The sequence below is a fragment of the Pararge aegeria genome, chromosome 9 (assembly GCF_905163445.1).
Source record: "Pararge aegeria chromosome 9, ilParAegt1.1, whole genome shotgun sequence".
Lineage (NCBI taxonomy): Eukaryota > Metazoa > Arthropoda > Insecta > Lepidoptera > Nymphalidae > Pararge > Pararge aegeria.
This window is the reverse complement of record NC_053188.1, coordinates 7887021-7908221: the sequence shown is the minus strand read 5'-3', so window position 1 is coordinate 7908221 and position 21201 is coordinate 7887021. Positions and strand designations below refer to the sequence as shown.

General features: G+C 34.4%; 1 protein-coding gene across 3 annotated transcripts; it reads left to right on the top strand.

Moving 5' to 3' along the window:
* Positions 1-415: 415 nt before the first annotated feature.
* Positions 416-16850, top strand: LOC120626411 (putative sodium-dependent multivitamin transporter). Of its 3 annotated transcripts, none has more exons than XM_039893932.1 (10): positions 416-611; positions 8282-8404; positions 8855-9417; positions 9985-10081; positions 11146-11310; positions 11776-11933; positions 12681-12885; positions 13775-13969; positions 15554-15718; positions 16782-16850. In XM_039893932.1, the coding sequence occupies exons 1-10, from the start codon at positions 570-572 to the stop codon at positions 16806-16808; spliced, it is 1740 nt and encodes a 579-aa protein (XP_039749866.1). In that variant the 5' UTR covers positions 416-569; the 3' UTR covers positions 16809-16850. The 3 variants fall into 3 exon arrangements, with proteins under 3 accessions (XP_039749866.1, XP_039749867.1, XP_039749868.1); XM_039893933.1 differs by having other exon boundaries at positions 416-669; XM_039893934.1 differs by lacking the exon at positions 416-611 and adding an exon at positions 1589-1729.
* The last annotated feature ends 4351 nt before the right edge of the window (positions 16851-21201 follow it).

Here is a 21201-nt window from a genome sequence, read left to right as displayed (position 1 = left end):
ATATTGTTTACTTTTACGTTAACTATGGCTCTTCTATTTTGGACATTAATTTAAACATAGTGATTTGACTCGATTTTTGTGTTTGTTTTTATATAGTACTAACTCTGTTTCAACATGTTGAAAAGTGGACGTATAATCAACAGCCAGTTACGCGTATTGGTTGTGAAGTTAAAGGAATACTTTGAACGAACGAACACTTTACAATACATAATAATATCAATCCAGTACTGATACAAACTTGAATTGATTTATCGTGAGTATCGAGTACAGAGTCTTATGGTTCCATAACTAGTTACGTCGCGATGACAAATGTCAAAACGGGCCTATTATATTTTTACGACTATAGAGGTTATTGCTACTTACTTCGAACGCTTAATTAATCATGCAAACAAATGAACATTGGCCTATACGAACTTCAGTACGCCAGGAGATCTTTGCAGGAGTAGACGATTATTACTTTTTTGTGCCTAAAAAACAAATGCTAATGAAAAAAAATAGGTGCTATATGTTAAAACAAAAAGTCACTCATAAATACTGTGTCAGTAAAATTGTGGAGTGAAAAGTAACTTATGAACGCAGCAACAGCGAAAAGTATAGCCGATTTGGCACCGGTAAAAAATTGTTACGTGTAGTGACATTTGTATTATTTTGTAGAATTTTATAACCAAGGTGAGTGTAGTTACTTTCGTATTATATGAATACAATTTTGCACATTTAAGTAAGTTTAATAAATTGTTAACTTAAACTTTAAGTTAACTATTGATTAAATTAATAATTAAGTTTGTTACCTAAATTAAAGTAATAAGAAATGTTTATAACTTCGGTCACATAAAATATTTTAGGTGTTTAGGATTACTAAATTTTGTGTGTTTATCACAATCTTAATACCAAAGAAGTCATTATAAAAGTTATAGATTCGAAAGTTTAAATATTTAGGTATAGTTGATCCTTATTACCTACTAGGCTACATCTACATACAGATTGCAATTTAAAGAAAACTATAAATAATAAAAAAAAATGGCAATAGTGGGAGATAAAAAATATTAAAATGGGATTACCACATTAATTAGGCGATCATAATATTGTGAAAGGAACTAACTGTTTGGTTCCAATTTTTTTTTTTAATTTCGTCTTTTCTTCAAATTATCTAGGACTAGGAATTCGAACTCGGCCCTCGAAAGCGAAGTCGAAGTCGTACCCACTGGGCTATTACCGCTATCGTGTTTAAAATCAGCATTAACTCTTTACACACAAACTATGCAGTTAGGTATTCTGGAATCTGTTAAATAATTAATATTTAGTTACCTATACCAAATTACTATTTAGTTAAGCGCTTGCGTAAAAGGTAAGTCCCCGCGGTTTTTTTTAATTCCTCGACAAGTGTGCCCTTGAATGCCAACTCACTTGGGAGCAGGTAATGATGCAGTCAGAGATGGTAGCGGGCTAAACAGTAAACTGTTAAAGCTATCGCAGCAATATTAAACACATGCCATTAATAAGTTTTGCGGCATCGTACCGGAACACCAATGCCCGTTTTAAAAAAAATCTTTTTTTTTTTTTACGTCGGGAATCTTCATGGATACCAACACACCCGGGGAGCAGCAATGGTTATGTGGGACTCTTATATAACCGTAATAAATGCTAATAAAGAACTTGGGCGACAGCTAAATATATTCCTGCGACTTAATCGAAAAAAGACTAATGCCCAAAGATCATACTTAAGTAGGACGTGAGTACAGCTAGTCTTTTAAAGATAAACTTTACCTAGCCAATTCATCGCACAGTGTCGCAAGAATAGCTAGAGCCGCCAAATTCAAACATTTTATTTAATTGTTTAAACTTGGCAGAATAAAGGTAACTTTGTTTTGTTAGTTTATTCTGTTTTCACATTGAAAAACAAAATAGGTACCATCATCATTTATCAACCCATTGGTTTAAGACCGTAAACCATCACACTGGCCAAATGCGGATTGGTAGATTTCACGTGCCTTTAAGAACATGTGGAGAGCCCTCAATCATACAGGTTACCTCATGATCTTCTCAGCAAGTGATAGATATTTAATTCTTCTTCTTCTTCTGCTTGTGGCTCAGGTTCGCCTGGTCCCTGGTGTCACGTCGACCGGCTACCATGTATTGTGACGCCGCTGTCTAGATCTCCCAGTAAGCATTGGTCGCCGCCAGGAATAGCAGCACTTTCCTTGCTGAAAGAAGTTTAGCATCCTCTGGTTGTATTATATACTTCCCTAAAAGAGTGTTGCGTTTGTGCATCAGCGCGGGGCAGGAACAGATTAAGTGCAGCGGCGTCTACGCTGCCTCTTTACAGAGTCTACATAGATCTGTGTCCTGCAGCTTTAGGTTGAACATGTGCCTATTAAGCCCACAGTTCCCCGTAAGCGCTCGCACTAGGATGCATAGGATTTTTCTGTCGAGTGCTAATGCCTCAGACGCGGCCCTTCTGTTGAACGGTTTTATTAGCACTCGTGAGTGGTTCATTCCTGGGAGTTATCTCGAGCGAATGAGTGTATGTAGATATTTAATTGCTTAAATTATAAATGCCGAAAAGCTACAGGTGCGCCAGGGATCGAACTCTGTCCCACCGAAAGACAGGTCGGAGTCTGCACCACTAGGCTATCGCCTCTCACCAGTAGGTACTGGTGTAATATGTAAGTAGGCAGATATAACTTATAGTAGCTATGTCTTATCACTGGGATATATCTTTATCAAGGATATTAAACAAAATCACGTAACAGTAAATTATCAAAATTGTAAATAAGTATACCTACACTACCAATCGTTATTAACTAAGCGGTAATCTACTTTAAATAAGTGTATATATCATCTACCTCTTAAATCTGCTTCTTTTAAGTCATTGGCCTGGCAGTGAATTTCAAATTGCATATTAACGCTATTTTGTGATTAGTTTTCCGTTTATGTATGTAATTAATTTACTGAAATACTATTAACATTCATAGTTGCAATGTTATATGATTCGCTAAAAGTGGGCAGCGACCCTGCTTTCTGAGTCCAAGGCCGTGGGTTCGATTCCCACTACTGGAAAATGTTTGTGTGATGTGCATGAATGTTTTTCAGTGTCTGGGTGTTTATATGTATATTCTAAGTATTTATGTATAATATTCATAAAAATATACATCAGTCATCTTAGTACCCGTAGCAAAAGCTACGCTTACTTTGGGGCTAGATGGCGATGTGTGTATTGTCGTAGTATATTTATTTATTTATTTTATCATCATTATCATCACATCAACCCATTACCAACCAACTACAGGGCACGGTCTCCTGCCACGATGTGAAAGGGTTAAGGCCATAGTCCACCACGCTGGAACAGAGCGGATTGGTGGACTAAGAGATAAAATAAAAACAAAAAATAATACCTGCCTGTCTTCAGTTGGGTTAGGTTGGAGTTAATCCTTCCCTTAAAAGAAATACTTGAGGATTCCTTTTTTCGGTGCTTGTATGCAGATAATTTAAGTTAACTTTATAGGTACGCTATAATTCGATTATTAAGTGTAGGTATTTTAGGACGTTATTTATAATAAAAGCTATCCTTGTTATATATGGGTTTTCATGTTATGGGACTTATTATAACTTCCTCAATGATATTATTGTTTGATTTCTAAGTAAACCAATTAAATATTTTAATACAAGGTAAGTATAATGCCGCTACAAAACCACAGAATGTATACTGGGTAATAAAAACGTAGAGCATATAGCCTAGTGGTTAGTACTTCGGCTGCACATTTAGAGGGACTCAGTTCGAACTCCAGCACGGAACACGTCTTTTCGAAGTTATGTTCGATGAAAGCAATTGAATATCACATGCTCTAAACATTGTGTGGAAAAATTGAAGCCTTCAAGTTCTCCTTAATATTCTCTAGGACGATAGAAATCTACCAATCCGCAATTGACCGGCGTGGTGGACTACGCCCAAAACTCTTCTCATTCTATGAAGAGACTCCCCCGGTGGTTTATCATCATCACATCAATACATTACCGGCCCACTACAGAGCACGGGTCTCCTCCCACAATGAGAAGGGGTTAAGGCCGCAGTTCACCACGCTGGCCCAGTGCGGATTGGTGGATTTTCGCAATGGCAAAACCAAATTTCGAATAATATTTTAGCGCGAACCGTTGTAAAACCTTCCAATCATGATGCAAACGAGGCATTTTAATAGTAACTTATCTGCGTTCTATAGGGTAGGCAATAAAAGCGAAATTATTAATCAAAAGATAGGTATAGTTTCTACTTATACTTGTAGTATATCTATTTATATAAAATTACGCTGGCCGTCTGCATTTATTAAGAATTTTAAAAAACCCCTAAAATTTAAAGTTTACTATGTTACTCTCCGTTCTTTCAACTAGCTTTATGTAAAAAATCAAGTTGAATGATTGCTTTGTTAGAACGTGAAGGAAGGACAAACAGAAGAACAATTTCGTATTCATAATATTTTTTAAGGAATTTGCTTCGTTATAACATTTAAAAGATAGTTCTATCTGATAGTCCACCATAAAGGCCCAGTGCGGATTGGTGGACTCCACAAACCTTTGAGAACATTCTGTAGGACTCAGGCATGCTGCGGCATGCATCTCGAGATGTTTTCCTTAATCGTTGAATCAAGTTATATCTTTATTAGGGACTTAAAACGCACATAACATAGAAAAGTTAGAGGTGAATTCTGGGAACTCGAACTCGGCTCTCCGAAAGTGAAGTGAGCTTCTACACAATGCGCTACCACCGCCGGTGATTAATGATAATAGAGTAAGGATTTATATAATCGAGTTACATTAATAAAGAAGTCGCCACTCACGAAACTCGCGAAATTTGTAGCAAAGAATCAATTTTTCGTCCGCCCCCGGAAACGAACCTATGATCTCGTGATCAACAACAACCCAGCCACTAAACCAACGAAACAATTTCACCATCAACGTCCAACTAGGTCGTTTCTCGTCGCACTTATGTAAAATAATGATTGTAGAGTTGACCTGACTTTACACGCAAGTAATGCATATTTAAGTTTTATATATGCGACTTTTTCCTTGATATAATAAAGGTATCTAATGACGTGGTCATAAAAAGAGGTCAAAAGGATGATGAATGAAGTAACAGTTATACCTAGCGACTATTCGCGGGACTGGTTTTACCGGGACATCCTGGGTCTTGGAGCAGTGGCGTGCACTTCATATATGCGCAAATGCATTGCCTACCCTAAAATTGATATATAACTCGTATAGAAGTAGGATTTTTGTTAGTTTATGCAATTTTACTGCCGTATGCATACCCTGGTAAGAATCCAAGTGCACGCCACTGTTTTGGAGTAACTTATTTCGGTCAACATACACCACTCTAGAATGGTTAAACATCCCACTGAGTCTTTGGATTTAACTTAGGTTTACTTGCTACATGGTGCATAGCTAACAGATGTCAGTTTTTTTTAATCGCACAAGTACCTACACTACTTATAAAAGTTTTTGAACTCTAATAATATGTAAAGTCAGCGTAAAATGAAATTTATGACTACTCTAAAACCCCTAGCAATAAACGTTGCATGAAGTCGAATAGCTATGCAGTTTTTTCAACTTCACTCCAACTTTTATACCCGACCAATGATTTTCGACAACGCAACGTGTCACGGTAAAACTCAACGGAGTTTATGTTTCACACCTTTTAAATTGATCTTTTTGTACTTTTCGATTAAATAAATACATAAAAACTCTTCCAAATGTCAGTGCTCGAAAAAACACTACGTAACTATTCCGACGTTATGTGACATTTAATAATTAAGTCCATAATGTTTCATTTATTTCTTGTCATTCACCACTGTGAAGGCCGCAAATATATAACAATCGATAAAAGCGCCAGTTCAGTATTGCAGCGTCCATCTCCAATCAATATTTTTTTAATCAATAACAAAATATATTGCTAAAATAAATCGCCGTCATAGATGTCCACATGTGAAGGGTTTTTTCTCATGAATCGCTATCGATAACGTGAATATTATCTATTAGTGGAAAACGTATAGAAATCGTTTCAAAGCTTTTAGCTTTATAGCGGTGAAATTCAGAGAAAAACTATCTACACACGGCATATTTCGCGGAACACAAAAAAAAGTTAGATATCAGTATCATATAAGGTTGCTGGCTGGTTTATACGTCATTTAATTTAAAAAGAAATATTTTCAAATTAAGAAAACAACTGAACATCACATTTTATGAAATTATTTTAATTTTATTCAAATACACCTTATCTGGAGCGAACTTCGAGTATTCTTCGTATCTTTTTGAGGACTGAATTACGCCTGACTTAGCCCCAACGGAGATTGCCAGGGCGTTATACTTGGACGAAATATTGAACACATTGTGTATTAATTATCACCATCATCATATCAACCGATTGCCTACACACTACAGGGTTCTCAGTCGGTTCTCCTCCAACAATAAGAAGGATTTCGGCCGTAGTTGGTTTAGGTCTACCTCGCCCGGTGCGGATTGCTGGACTAAAAATTAAATACCCACCTCATCTCATGTCTAGAATAACCGTACATACCACTGTTTAAATAAAAATGTTATGTAAACTTTTTTTTTCATTTCATCAACTAAAAGAATAATATAATTGTCTAAAATGTGTTTGAAAAATATTAAGGAACAATTGCGTTAAAATCTATCAAAACATACTTACTCGATAAAAAATATTTTTATTTCTTATTGTGTGATTTATACATATTTCATACTTAAAAATAATAACTGTTTTGTACTGAAAAATACTGTAAAAAAAAAATTGTTTAGGTACCAACATCGTTAATAAAGCGTGTACAATAATAGCTTCTGTCTGTCCTTAAATTATTCGTAATTAAAATGATTGAATCAATTGGATGGAACCCCAGTTTTCAGTTATATCACTTTATTGGTCACTCATACGATTGATGTGCAACAAGAACCGAAATTCATTTGTTGTTATTTATGTATCTACAGCGAAATTATTTAGCCAATTTGCGCGATTCTTCTATTCATTAATTTGTATTTTTAAAACAAGGAGTACCTGTTGTTCTAACTTCTTCGAACCAAAGTTAAACCAAAAAGATAAACCAAAAGTTTTATTCGTATAACTTGTAAGCAAGATGTTCAAACACGAATATGTAAGAAACTAATATTGGTATCCACCTACATAATATTAAATTAAATTTGTTAGTCTTCTAAGTTGGTTGGTACTAACAGATTTTATTAAGTAGATAGTGAGGAAATTGTCTATTCCTACAATTGGTTTTCTTAAAGCTTTAAGCCTACTTACTAAATACGACATCGCGAATAAATAATTGAGTCTGTCGCCTTTTGTCAAGACATCTTGTCTTGTCTACATTACGGTATCAAAATATCTCTCCAAATCCAGCACCTTTGACCTACTAAAAGGTTGTATGAACCAATCAAGAAAGTATTAAATATGATTTTATTATTTCAACTTGAATATCCCTGCTTTAATACGACCTAATTACCTAGATACGCGTAGTTTATTGCTCAGGATTGTGATACCTACTCTTTTTTTTGTTTTTTTTTTGATTGTTCATATAAGTTCTTCCTTATTTTGAGAAAAGACCAGTTCCCCTCAGTTAAAGGTTCGATACTCAGGTTTATTTCCTAAATTATACATTACTTTAATACTTTATTATTTTCATTTAAGAATGTATCGCTCTCTTTTATGAACTAGTATTTTATTTATTTACATCGTCGTATCTAAAGTTTTAAAAGAATTTATAATTAAAAAAATCGGTCGTATAGATAAAATAATTTGGGCATATTAGATACAGACTTGTTTTAAGTGCAATGTGTCTGAGTGTCAGTAAAAGCTAACCTTGGTAAAGGTTCTTTGTTAAAATGGCATTGAACTGGTCCCGTCTTCCTTGAAATACCAATGAAATACAAAAGCGTACGCAAACAAAAATTGGGAAGCCGGTTATCGTGGTCTCTTTGTAATATTTAAATGAACCGAAAATAAGTATGTAGATATGACGTTTCATAGTTTTGTTTTGATTTCAAGAATTGAGATTGTACAGATAAAAGATTGTACGAACATTGAACAGGCAATAAGATATTTAATAAAGAGTTATTATGAAAACAAAGCTTTGGAGCCAAATTTAGCAATTTTGACCCTTATGAAAAAAGCCAAAAATTTCGCAAACGTATTTTTCTATCCAATAATAAATAGTTAGATTTAATGGGCCTTTCTAATTATTAATTACCTATAAGGACCAAACATTTTTGATTTTAGGTTAACATGGCGCAAACAATTTTTGGAGTATGGGACTATATCATCATGGTTGCTACAATGGTATCCTCCATTTCTATTGGACTTTATTTTCGATTCAGTGGAGGGAAACAAAAAACAAATGACGTAAGTTCTGTTACATATAATATTACTACAACTAATGATACATAGTTATTATATTTATTAATTATTTTAGCTTTTCGTAACAGAGCTCGTCCCAGAGAGTAAAATAAATAAAATAATACGACAATACACACATAACCATCTAGCCGCAAAGTAAGCGAAGTTTGTGTTATGGGTACTAAGATAGCTGATGAATATTTTTATGAATATAATACACATAGATACTTATAATAAACTGATAAACACTCTGACATTGAAAAACATCCATGTTCAACACATAAACACTTCCCAGTTGTGGGAATCGAACCCACGGCCTTGGACTTAGAAATCAGGGTCGCTGCCCACTGCACGAACCAGCTGTCTATATAGTCTATAGTTATATTTCAATAAATTCATTAAAAAATAAAATTTTGAAATCAAACAATCCTAATCTGTTATTTTCTTTGTTCACAGGAGTATCTTTTAGCCGATCGCAACATGTCGATATTTCCAGTAGCCGTGTCATTAATGGCGTCTTTTATGTCTGCGATCACGCTGTTGGGGCTTTCAGCGGAAAATTATTATTTCGGAATGCAATTCGCCGTAATTAATTTTGCTTACGGCATCGCCACTCCCATAGCCTCTCGGCTCTATCTGCCAGTATTTTTTGGACTACAGAAAACTAGTACATACGAGTACTTAGAACTGCGATTCGGACCTCAAATAAGAATGATAGCCTCCTTGACGTATACTTTACAAATGATCTTATACAATGGCATAGTGTTATACGCACCAGCTATCGTTTTGGAATCTGTAACTGGATTAGACAGATTGATATCCATATTAGTTGTTGGTTTAGCGTGTACCTTTTACTCCACCCTTGGCGGTATGAAGGCTGTGCTTTTCACCGACTTATTACAGTCTTTACTTATGTTCGGAGCGGTATTTAGCGTCGTTATATTTGCATCAGTACAACTTGGAGGACTTGATCAGATATTTATCAAAGCTCAGGAAGGCGGGCGATTAGATTTTACCAAGTGAGTTAAATTTTGCTTTTTATATTTTTTTGTTTTTACGTTTATTTGCGACGGTAATTGCGTCATGTGCTGATAAAACGGGCTGACTTTTTAACGCAAATAATGGTCTTGTCTGTTTAGCGTGGAAATAAGTACGTTTTTTATTTACGCGTTATCTATTTCAAATATTTTGTTATTAGTTTTGACGACTTCCCATGCGCAGTGGTAATGCGCAGATTCGATCTCCGCGAGGTAAATTTGCAAATTTTTAATTTCTGAATTTTCGCTGGTCTACGCTGGTTACGCACCTTCCACCACTGAGGCTTTGCATAACCACTTATTAAACGTGAGATTGCATTCAAGGGCTAACTTGTAGAAAAATAATAAGTATTATTTAATGTTAGTGCCGATTTTGTTGTACACAAATCTATAACTGAAACTAAATGGACTTTATTGAAAGTAGTGCTGTCCTTTTCATTGTTTATTTCCGGAAAAAGGATAGTAATATTAAATGGAAAAATATAGTATATACCTACGTTATTCCCTTAATATTAAATTGATATTTATTATGAAAAGATTATTATTCAGTTTCAGCATAAATCCAACAGAGAGACACACGTGGTGGTCTCTTATAATTGGAGGATGTATAACATATCTGTCTCTATATGCCGTAAATCATACACAGGTGAATAAAACATATATTTTCTTATACTAAGTAAAAGATGAGACACACACATTTACATAAAATTATGACGGTCTCCACATAACCAAACTAGATGGCGCCACAAAGATCTCAAAGAGATAAGAAGAGTGTGTTCATAAAAACATTAATAAATATAATAAAAAATGTGACTGCAATAATTTAAACATTAGAAGTAAGAATAAACTTAGAGTGCAATATTCTAGGTTACATTAAATTCATAGTTCGTTTATTGGAAATTGCATACAATACTACAATAAACTACCCATTGACATCTTGGAGATGTCTCTTAAAAAGAGTTTCAAAGTTTGTATTAAACGTAAGCTTATAGGAAAATTTTATTATAGTATAATCGATAAAAAAGCTTGGGTGTAATTATTGCTCTAACCAGGTTGCTCTTCAAATAATTTTTAATGACAATATAAGATGGAGATAACAAAAAAAAAATCACCCGGCTAAGATTGTTGTGGGCTCCTTCTTAGCAACAGACAGACAGACTGATAGGCATTATGAAAGTGTCTGTCTGTGTTTTTTAATTTTATTTTCTTTCGGGCAGATTAAATAATAATATATATAATGAAAAAATCACCAGTACGTGAAATACAATACTTAAGCATAGGCATTATAAAAGAAAAACTTCAGACTCCATCTGACATCCATATAACTATTTCTATAGCAAAATGTTTTTATTAATAGGTATCTTAGAAAATAAATATGTTATTATTTACAACATTTAGGGTTAAAAGTATCTCTACTTTGATTAACAATAAAAATAGGAAAGGATAAAAAAAGAGACAAAGTTGCTATTCTTTTTTTTCAGTAAACTTCAGATACAGATTATTAATTATTTTTTTATATGAATTAGGGAGGTGCTAATTATTGGGTTGATAATAACGAAACAAGTTGAATAAAATCTTTAAAAAATCGAGATGCTTTACTTCGATCACAATATATAGATACTAAATCATATTCGTCTACGAACGAACGTATTGAACGAAATTTTCCAGCAAAATTCCAGCAAGAATAATTATAGAGTAATCAATACACAGGTGCAACGTCTTCTCACAGTCAGCACTTTGGAGCGTTCGCAGCAGTGTCTGTGGTGGAGCTGGCCTGTACTGTCCGTCCTGAGTATCATGACCTGCATAAGTGGTTTGAGCATGTACGCTGTTTATAAAGACTGTGATCCGCTGGCCAGCAAAAGCATCAATGCAGTGAGTAGTCATTGATCGAATTTTATGACCTTTTCCCTTTCTTTTTTTTTTTTGGAATCGAAAGCAATAGTGTCTCAAAGCAATTTTCTCTTACGAACATTTGAAGAACGTTTGTCTTATCAATTATTTGTGATAACAAGTCGCTATTACATTTAAAATTTGATAAATTATAAAACATTGCACAGATTTGTGAAACTCTTACAGTTTTACACCCACCCTTGCACTATAAACCTTAGACTATAAACTCAAGATATTATTTAAACATTTAGTGATCTTCATTTATTAAATGTACTTAGTGACCAACCTAAAACTCGAATCCACAGGAACAGGAATCGAACCCACGGCCTAGGACTCAGAAAGCAAGGTCGCTGCAAACTTCAGTTAAACCACAGGCTTCCCGAGTAGAAGTTTGATAGTGCGCTTAAACAGCGTGATCTTAACGTTAAGTTTTATACTTTCGCGCAGCCTGATCAACTGATGCCGTATTACGTTGTGGACGTAATGAAATCTGTGCCAGGACTGGCTGGGCTGTTTGTAGCGGGGATATTCAGCGCCTCCTTGTCTACTATATCTGCTTCTTGTAACGCGCTGGCAGCAGTCACGTTATCGGACTACGTGAGCAGGTAAATATAGAAATACAAAGAGTTTTTTATCATTGTATTACAAGGGACTATCTCGATTGTAATCTGACCTGATTATAGCGCAGTCTTAATTCTTAGTGGGCTAACCTATTAAGGGGTATGAGTCCACCCCCTAATTTGGTTTATATATAGCATCTTACTGGAATGCTAAATCGCTTTGCAGCACGTCTTTATCGGTGGGTTCGTAAATATATATGACCGAAGCCCCACACCGCCAGACCAGAGAAAATTTAGAAATTGCCGCTTATTACTTACACCAGAGCTAGTGGCGCGCACTTCATACATGCGCAAAAGCACTGCATACCCTAAAATTGATTTATATCTCGGAGATTTTTTGCCATTTTATGCCATTTTCCTGCCTTGCATACCCTGGTAAGAAACTCAGTGCACGCCACTGACCAGAGCGTGACCCCTTCCACTTAAAACCTTTCGGACGATTTTGTGCCATTTGACTCGGCTTTTAGCAACGTGTAAAGCAATATGCACTTTGGGGTCGAGAGCAATGCGGATTTGATCCGACCAACGAATCGGGCCACGTCCTCGAGGTCTCATTCCTTCCACTTTGCCAGTGACCACGATCTTTTCAAGATTGTCTCCATCTTCTGGCAATGTGACCGAAGTACTCGAGAATCAAAATCAGAGAAGAAAAATAAGGTAGAAGGTACAATTTGGCGGCCTTATACATGGTATCAAATTACCTTGAAGTACTAATGTAATAATATTGTACAGGTGGTGTAGAATAAATCCGTCATACTTACCGTGGCTAACCAAGTTAGCGGCGTGTGGATTCGGCCTGGTATTCCTGGCTTTGGCATTCCTCGCTGAGCACTTTGGTGGAGTGTTGCAAGCCTCCCTGACTATATTCGGAGCAGTCGGGGGGCCATTGTTTGGACTATTCACTTTAGGGATGTTTACCACGTACGCCAATGAGCGAGTGAGTTATATCTTTATCTTCTCTTTTTGGTTTCCGTACCCTGTATGCCGTGTTCACAGAAATAAGAACTTACAGAATCCACATTCAGTTATTATTGCATGCAGTGCATTGTGTCCAAAAACAGACAAGACCTCAGTTTTCTTTGTATTTTTCCTATTGTTTTGTGTTGCAATAAAGTTTTTCTATTCTATTCTATTCTATTCTACCTGAGGACGTCTCACTTAACACCCGCAGAATGTTGCTAGCTCACAAACTTTCCCATTTTCCTCATTTCATGATAAACGTTTAGGACATTACAGGTAAAATTACTGTCAACTGCTTAATAAATGAAGTGAATAACGCGGCTGTTCGAGAAACACTACTAAAGTGGACTGGTTTTTACAAACATACAAGTGAAACTCATACATACAAGTTCACTTTTATGTTTGTAGCCGACTCCGTAGGGCGCGACTTTGACCCACTTTAAACGGCCAGATTTTTGATGCTTCAATATTAGTCATGTACACGGATTCCGTATGTTCTTAATTCTGAAGCCGCGTTATTACTTTCAATAAGAAGATTAAAAATACAGTTGTCATCATCCCTTGTTTTCCCGGGTGTGTCGTGGAGGTTTCGTAACTCTGAAAGATCGAAATCCCCAAAATCCACTAGGCTGTTACCAGTTACAAATATTTAAAAAAAAATATATATATTATATATATTTTCCCTTCCTTTTTTTCTTAAATATAGTTAAACGGGTACATACCACGAATATATATTGGATTTGTCGATATTTCGACCCAGTTGCATGGATCGTGGTCACGGTTTATCGTTGTATGTACCCGTTGAACTATATTTAAGGAATTAACCACGAAAATCTTAGTTTAAAATATTTTTCCCTGTTTTATAGGGTGTATCAGTGGCTCTAATCAGTGGTATGGCAGTGACCTTGTGGATTAGTTGTGGCGGTCCACGTCCCTTCCCAGTCAAACTGCCAGTGAGTGTTGAAGGGTGTCCCATGAACGTGTCATCACTCGTAATACCTCCGTCGCAACCTACCGATTATTTCTACATGTATCGAATCTCCTATATGTGGACTAGTCCGGTAAGTTTTATAAGATTTATGTATAACTTACAAAGCCTTTTAAAAAAAAAAAAACCATGTGGTGTGCAATAAAAGTGCATTCATGTTTTCCTTATTTGCTGAGTATTGGTTGTGTGAATTTATTTTATGTTTATTTATTTATTTCTTACAATCATAAGTAGATATACATAGGTGACTTGATGTCCTGAAACTCCATTGAGTTTGTATGGATATTGCACAATCCTCTAATTTTATACAACGGTAGGTGAACAATACGCCGCCAGCAGGTCGAGATACCGCATCATATAATGCAATCCCACCGCCAGCTGACAAAAATGAACAAGAATGAATGAACGAATCGATGCAGACACTATATTGCACATCACAGAAAATCATAAAAAATGCAAATAAAACAAAGAGATGAGGGATCAAATCAAATCAAAATTAATATATTTTAAGCACTTTTGAAACATCTATTCTGTCTGTCGGTTCGTAGTGACTTCACCACCGGTTCAGAAGGCTAATTCTACTGAGAAGATACCGACAAGAAACTCAGCAGTTGCTCTTTTACAACATCAGCATTTTCAAAAATTATTGTATCTTGCGCGAGTAAAATCATTATTCTGTCTTGGTAGAAAGAACAACATGACGGCCTTCTCTACATACATAGTAATATAATAATTAATATTTTTTTAATTTTTAATAAAGTTCAAGATATTTTTTACTGTTGAATACATAATAAACTAGAATCGAAGTTTCTGAACATCAATATTCTGACGGTGAATTTTGATGACCCGTTTGTGTTTTCACACATAATATATATGTGTAATAATAAACGGGTGTAAACTTCTCTAATTATTCCATGTTCACTTGCTTGCGGACTCGTTAATTATTACCCCTGTCAGGGGATATAATGGTTTCCTGCCTGTGCTGCTAAATACGCTAGCTTTGCACGGGAAAATGAAAAAGGAGAAGTTTACCCCCGTTTGTTATTTACTACACATATATTATTTGGATAGTATTTCCACTTGTGCACCAGTGCTCCGAGAGTTGATAAAGCTGTGAGAGAAGATAATTTTTTTACTTTCCACAGGGAGATAATTGTCTCATGCCCATACTAGCCGTGCTGGTTATTTATTATTAATTTATTATATAATTAATATCAATAATATTTATTTATTTTTGATATTATTTATATAGGTATATATGATTTAATATCACTATCTATATATTTTATTGTAAGTTTATTATATGTATATATTATATTTGTATAAATAGGTATATATGCATGTTTATTTAAATGCACCACCTATCTCTCTTCTTGAGCTGTTTGCCTGGAAGAGATCGCTATGTAGCGATAAGGCCGCCAAATTACTTTTTGTTAAATTTTTACTTATAATTTTACTATATGTTTATGTGGTGTACAATAAAAGTGTTCATTCATTCATTCATTCACTAGCCGTGCTGGTGTGACTGCAGTCGAAAAGCGCTAGTCGAATATATTGTATTCGACTAGCGCTAGCGCTACTACAAAATATACCAATTGTTATTTAAATACTTGCCAAAAATAAATACGTAAAGTTCATTTAAGATTTTCTATTTCAGATTGGTTTCGTGTGGGTGTTAGTGGTGGGCACCGTAATATCCCTTTTATGGAAACAGCAGCAACCGTGGCAGAAAGCAGGTCTCTCTCACCCCAACCCTGCGCTTTTTACACCGCCTTTAGCGAACAGGCTGCGAGCTAAATATGATAAGAAATCGAGCGTCCAAGTAAGAAGCTTTTTATTTTGATTTTTTAGTAGTTTCTACTTTTGTTACTTGATGGCAGATCAGAACCAAGTTAGAAGCTTTTTATTAAGGTTTTTTTTTTTATTTTCTACTTTTGACATCTTGCCCAAGTACGGGTGTTAGTTTAGCTGATGGCTGATCAGAACCAAGATAGAAGCTTTTTATTTAGTTTTTTTTGTATTTTCTGCTTTTGACATCTTACCCAAGTACGGTTGTTAGTTTAGCTGATGGCAGATCAGAACCAAGTTAGAAGCTTTTTATTAAGGTTTTTTTTTTTATTTTCTACTTTTGACATCTTGCCCAAGTACGGGTGTTAGTTTAGCTGATGGCTGATCAGAACCAAGATAGAAGCTTTTTATTTAGTTTTTTTTGTATTTTCTGCTTTTGACATCTTACCCAAGTACGGTTGTTAGTTTAGCTGATGGCAGATCAGAACCAAGTTAGAAGCTTTTTATTAAGGTTTTTTTGTATTTTCTGCTTTTGACATCTTGCCCAAGTACGGGTGTTTGTTTAGCTGATGACTGATCAGAACCAAGATAGAAGCTTTTTATTTAGTTTTTTTTTTATTTTCTGCTTTTTACATCTTACCCAAGTACGGTTGTTAGTTTAGCTAATGGCAGATCAGAACCAAGTTAGAAGCTTTTTATTTATGTTTTTTTGTGTATTTTCTGGTTTTGACATCTCACCCAAGTACGGTTGTTTAGCTGATGGCTGATCAGAACCAAGTCAGAAGCTTTTTATTTATGTTTTTTTGTATATTTTCTGGTTTTGACATCTTGCCCAAGTACGGTTGTTAGTGTAGCTGATGGCAGATCAGAACCAAGTTAGAAGCTTTTTATTTGTTTTTTTGTGTATTTTCTGCTTTTGACATCTTGCCCAAGTACGGTTGTTAGTTTAGCTGATGGCAGATCAGAACCAAGTTAGAAGCTTCTTATTTATGTTTTTTTGTGTATTTTCTGCTGTTGAATGAACAACATAGAATGACTAACAAATATTCTGACGGACATTAAATATACTAATAACATATAAATTCATTTAATTTCAGTGTGAGCTTCTCAACAGCAAAGAATGAGGATCGTGCTATTATTTATAAGTAAAACAAAAAGACACAGTTGAACGGTGATTTAAAGAAGAGTTTATATAAGTTTATAAAAGAGTTTATAGTAATAATATATCTATTAAAAAGGGTTCTTGAGCGTTTACCTAAAATGACATATTATAAGATTAATTATTAAGTAGGTAATTAAATTTTATTTATTACTCGAATCAATCTTTTAACGCCGACTTAGTGTAACTGACAAATTCTACTAATTCATTTTGAGTTTTTTTTTTTGCAGATAATGGTGCTGTAAAATGATATTATTACGCTTAAATTTTAAAATTATATTTGAATATATTATGTTTAAATAATAATAATAAATAAATAATAAATATACTACGACAATACACACATCGCCACCTAGCCCCAAAGTAAGCGTAGCTTGTGTTATGGGTACTAAGATGACTGATGAATATTTTTATGAATTATATATACATAAATACTTAGAAAATACATATAAACACCCAGACACTGATCACACAAACAATTTCCAGTTGTGGGAATCGAACCCACGGCCTTGGACTCAGAAAGCAGGGTCGCTGCCCACTGCGCCAGTCGTCAAATAAAGTTTATCAGCACGTTTATGTGTAAATTTAAATGAATCTTTTGCCAAATTGTTTTGTTTTGTTGCTTACACTATGTCGGCATAGATACTGGATTGTTGTCTCATGTCTAAATAGACAATAAACAAATGGTATATTATTTTCGGAGCCCTCATAACTCCACATTTTAAACCGTACCTGTAGTATTATTATATAATTTATGACCTGTTTGGGTGATTGTGAAGTTTCAGTTGAAAACATTCCCAGTAGTTTAATAAAGCATAGATAACTGCCTCTTTAGGCTAAAATATAGCAGGGTTCGACTACATACCAGGAGGGGTAGGGTTTTTTTAAAACCAGCCTGGTGTAAGACAATTACTATTATTCTACCCCCGTGTGTCACAATACAGCTTGCAAATGGTCAAACATTTTCAACCGGTTTCGGTCATGCATTTGGACCCTGGAATCGGAATAATTTAGATTTAAAGTTAAAAATTCAAAATTTAAAATTAATTTATTTCAAGTAGGCCTATAAACACTTTTGAAACGTCAAGTCAGTCTGTTTGTAGTGACTCTACCACCGGTTCGGAAGGCAGATTCAGCTGAGAAGAGCCGGCAAGAACTCAGCAGATTGCCCTTTTCCAACATCATTTTAAAGTTTAACAATCTTTAGAATTTTTCTGTTTTGTGAGAGATGAGAGCGGAGTGGCCTGCTTCCAAGCAGCCTTGTCGTTAAGGAATTCATCAATCGTGTAGTAACCACGATTTGTTAGGATTTTCTTCCAGTTGTATAGAGATACCGTGTTTAACTTGATTTCTCTCATTAACCGTTTAACCAAAGTAGCGCACATTGGCGTGTATGAAGGGTATGCATTTAATATATAAATAAACTAGCTGTTGCCCGCGACTTCGTCTGCGTTAGATTTTGTTTTTAAAGTATTCAGTATCGCTAAGCCTTAAATGAGTAAAACAAACACAAAAAAAAAATATTATAAAAAAAAACATGATATAAAATTAAAAAAATCTCCAGTACGAGTTATAAAAAACTTTAAGGATAGGCATTGTAAGAGTTATTAAATGCCTCCCCTGAAGTATTTATAACTTGCTGGAGATTTTCTTCATCTTAATATATATAAATCTCCTGTCACGATGTTTGTCCGCGATGGACTACTAAACTACTAAACCGATTTTAAATAAAATTGGCTCACCGTGAGCAGTCTGGTCCAACTTAAGAGATAGGATATCTTAGATCTTTAATTATAGTCGCAATTTTATTTTATTGCAAATTATTTGTCACATGTTATATATATATGTATATATATATACTACAATACTCACTTAATACTTTAAAAACAAAATCAAACGCAGACGAAGTCGCGGGCAACAGCTAGTTGTAGTATAAAATATATATCCTATATAAAAGGTATTTTTTTACTTGAATAAATAACAATATAAGTTTATATTATTAGTTACTATTAGTGCAGCATAATGGCTGTAGAGCGTACTATAAGATATACAAGATTGTAATACTTACAACTATAAAGCCTGACATAACCTACCGCCAAACAGCGAATATCAACAAACAAAAACAATGATGTTTGTTTGCCTGTTTTTGTTTGTGTTTGCCAGTGACCGGCATCGGTGTCGGGATTACGTGCACAACTCAAAGGGTGTTAGACAAACGCGTTTGCGATGTGAAGTGAAGCTTGCGGGCTGCGGACAGAGTTACTAGTGTACTGTCTAAAGCTCTGCATCTAGGCATAATTCTGTATCTTGGCACTGGTGTGTTTTAATATAAAAACAGGTCAACCCGGATTTTAAACATATCCTTCGCTCAAATTTTAACGAGTAGGTACAATTATTAAAAATAATTATTATTTTTCACCAACAACGATAGTAACACATAAACACGTCAATATACTCGCACAACAAATACTTGAACTTTGGAAAACTAAAAGGCTAAATAAATAGATCTTTGTTAGTTATTAACTTTTAATTGTAATATTTATAATGAAAATATTTTTATCTTATATTTATTTTAAGCCTAGAGTATTTCAGTGTTTGAGATAGATCGGCTATAGTTACACTAAAATGCAATAAATTGTATAATAAAGTTAAAATATGGTTTTATTTACTCTGTTAAAACTAATCAGTTGTGTTTTTAGTTTGGAAGTTTAAGGCTGGGTCAAACTTTGTATGTGGACTAATCAAATTTTGTAAGTGGTTTCAACCTTTCGAAAATAATAAAATCTACTTTTTATTAATTTTGTCCTTATTATTTTTCCTTCTCCAAACTCTCTCTACCAGTGACAGTCAGTAGGAGACTACTGCCTTAAGTCACTGGTAGAGATCTTTTATAGAGATAGGTAAGCGTTTCGTTGTCAACAGTTTTTCATGTTCATGTCGCTTCTTTTGGTAGTAAATATAAAAAAATGATACACATAAGTACAATTTTTATATAAGTAATGGTAGGGATAAAAATAAAATAAAATTATGGCACAAAAAACGTGAATGATGACAAGTGATAACAAATTTCCAAAAACTTTAATTGACGTAACTCTGCCTAATTTCAAGATTAGAATTACCAAATGGCTTATACTTCGTCAGTTCTATTCGGTAGACGAATATCTAAAGTACAAGATTTTAGTTATTTTGTTTCTTGTGCAAAATTATATATTATTTATAGACACTATCATTTCATTTTACAATTTTAATAGATTATTTTTCTGACATAATAATGATTATTACTATAAAATGGATAAAAAGTATTATGGTATTTTTTTAATTTGCAGGCATATTTTAGTTTTGTTATATTATCAGATCAAATTTTTTAACCTGCAATCACGCTAATAAAGATTTTAATATGAACACCACTGCGCCAAAGAAGTCGTCCAAAATTTAAAGACCACCTTCAAAAAAGTAAAACAAATTAACTTTCTTGTAGTAATATTTTGTAGAATCGGAAAACGCTACTAGTGGAGCGTGGAAAACTCTTTGGTCAGGATCTCCACCGGTTGAAATGCTGAGGATGATGAATATGTAGAGCACAGATAATGTAACGACATCTGCAGGCGACCCGTCGTAAAAATTACGCCAAAGCAAAACAACGAGTATGTCTTCAAGTTTGAAGAAGATACATTGTTCCGACCCCACCTAAAATTGAATATGGGCAGGTAAATGTAACGACATGAAATAAGGTGGCACATGTCCTACTGTTTTTCATTTAAACGTCCAATTAAAATTATATTTCTTTTACGAGCATAGAAATCCAAATTAGATAACTTAGAAAAGTTTCGTCACTAATAGGTGGAAAGGAGAGAAGGCAGAATTTCAAAATGGCTAAAAATTGCCAATTGATTTTTAAACCGTGTTATTTTTAATAAATTGAGTGTGTATTCATTGTAGGTTCTTATTTTATATTCAACAATAATATAAAATAAGAACCTACAATGAATATACTTCTTTATTATCGTAATCATTTAACATATTATTTGAATACATTGTACTGTTAGATCACGTCTTAGTATTTTTCTCGCTGTAGTTAACAGCGCTGAAGCCGCTGGAAACTAGCGTAGGGCCATTGTTGGAGGAAATAATCAATACTGAAAGATCGGCTTCCCTTTACAGATGATCCCGACACATACCTCAATGTCCTCCAATACTATATAAAATATTATTCCCCTTGCGATCAAAAACTTGGCATCAAATTATTTTAGTGAAATTCTATGATATAATACTTGGAAGTTAAAGTTAGGTATCGAAAATGTTGTATTTAAATACGTACGAGGTCATTAGTCTGTGGCGAACTTCATTCCTTCGAAGCG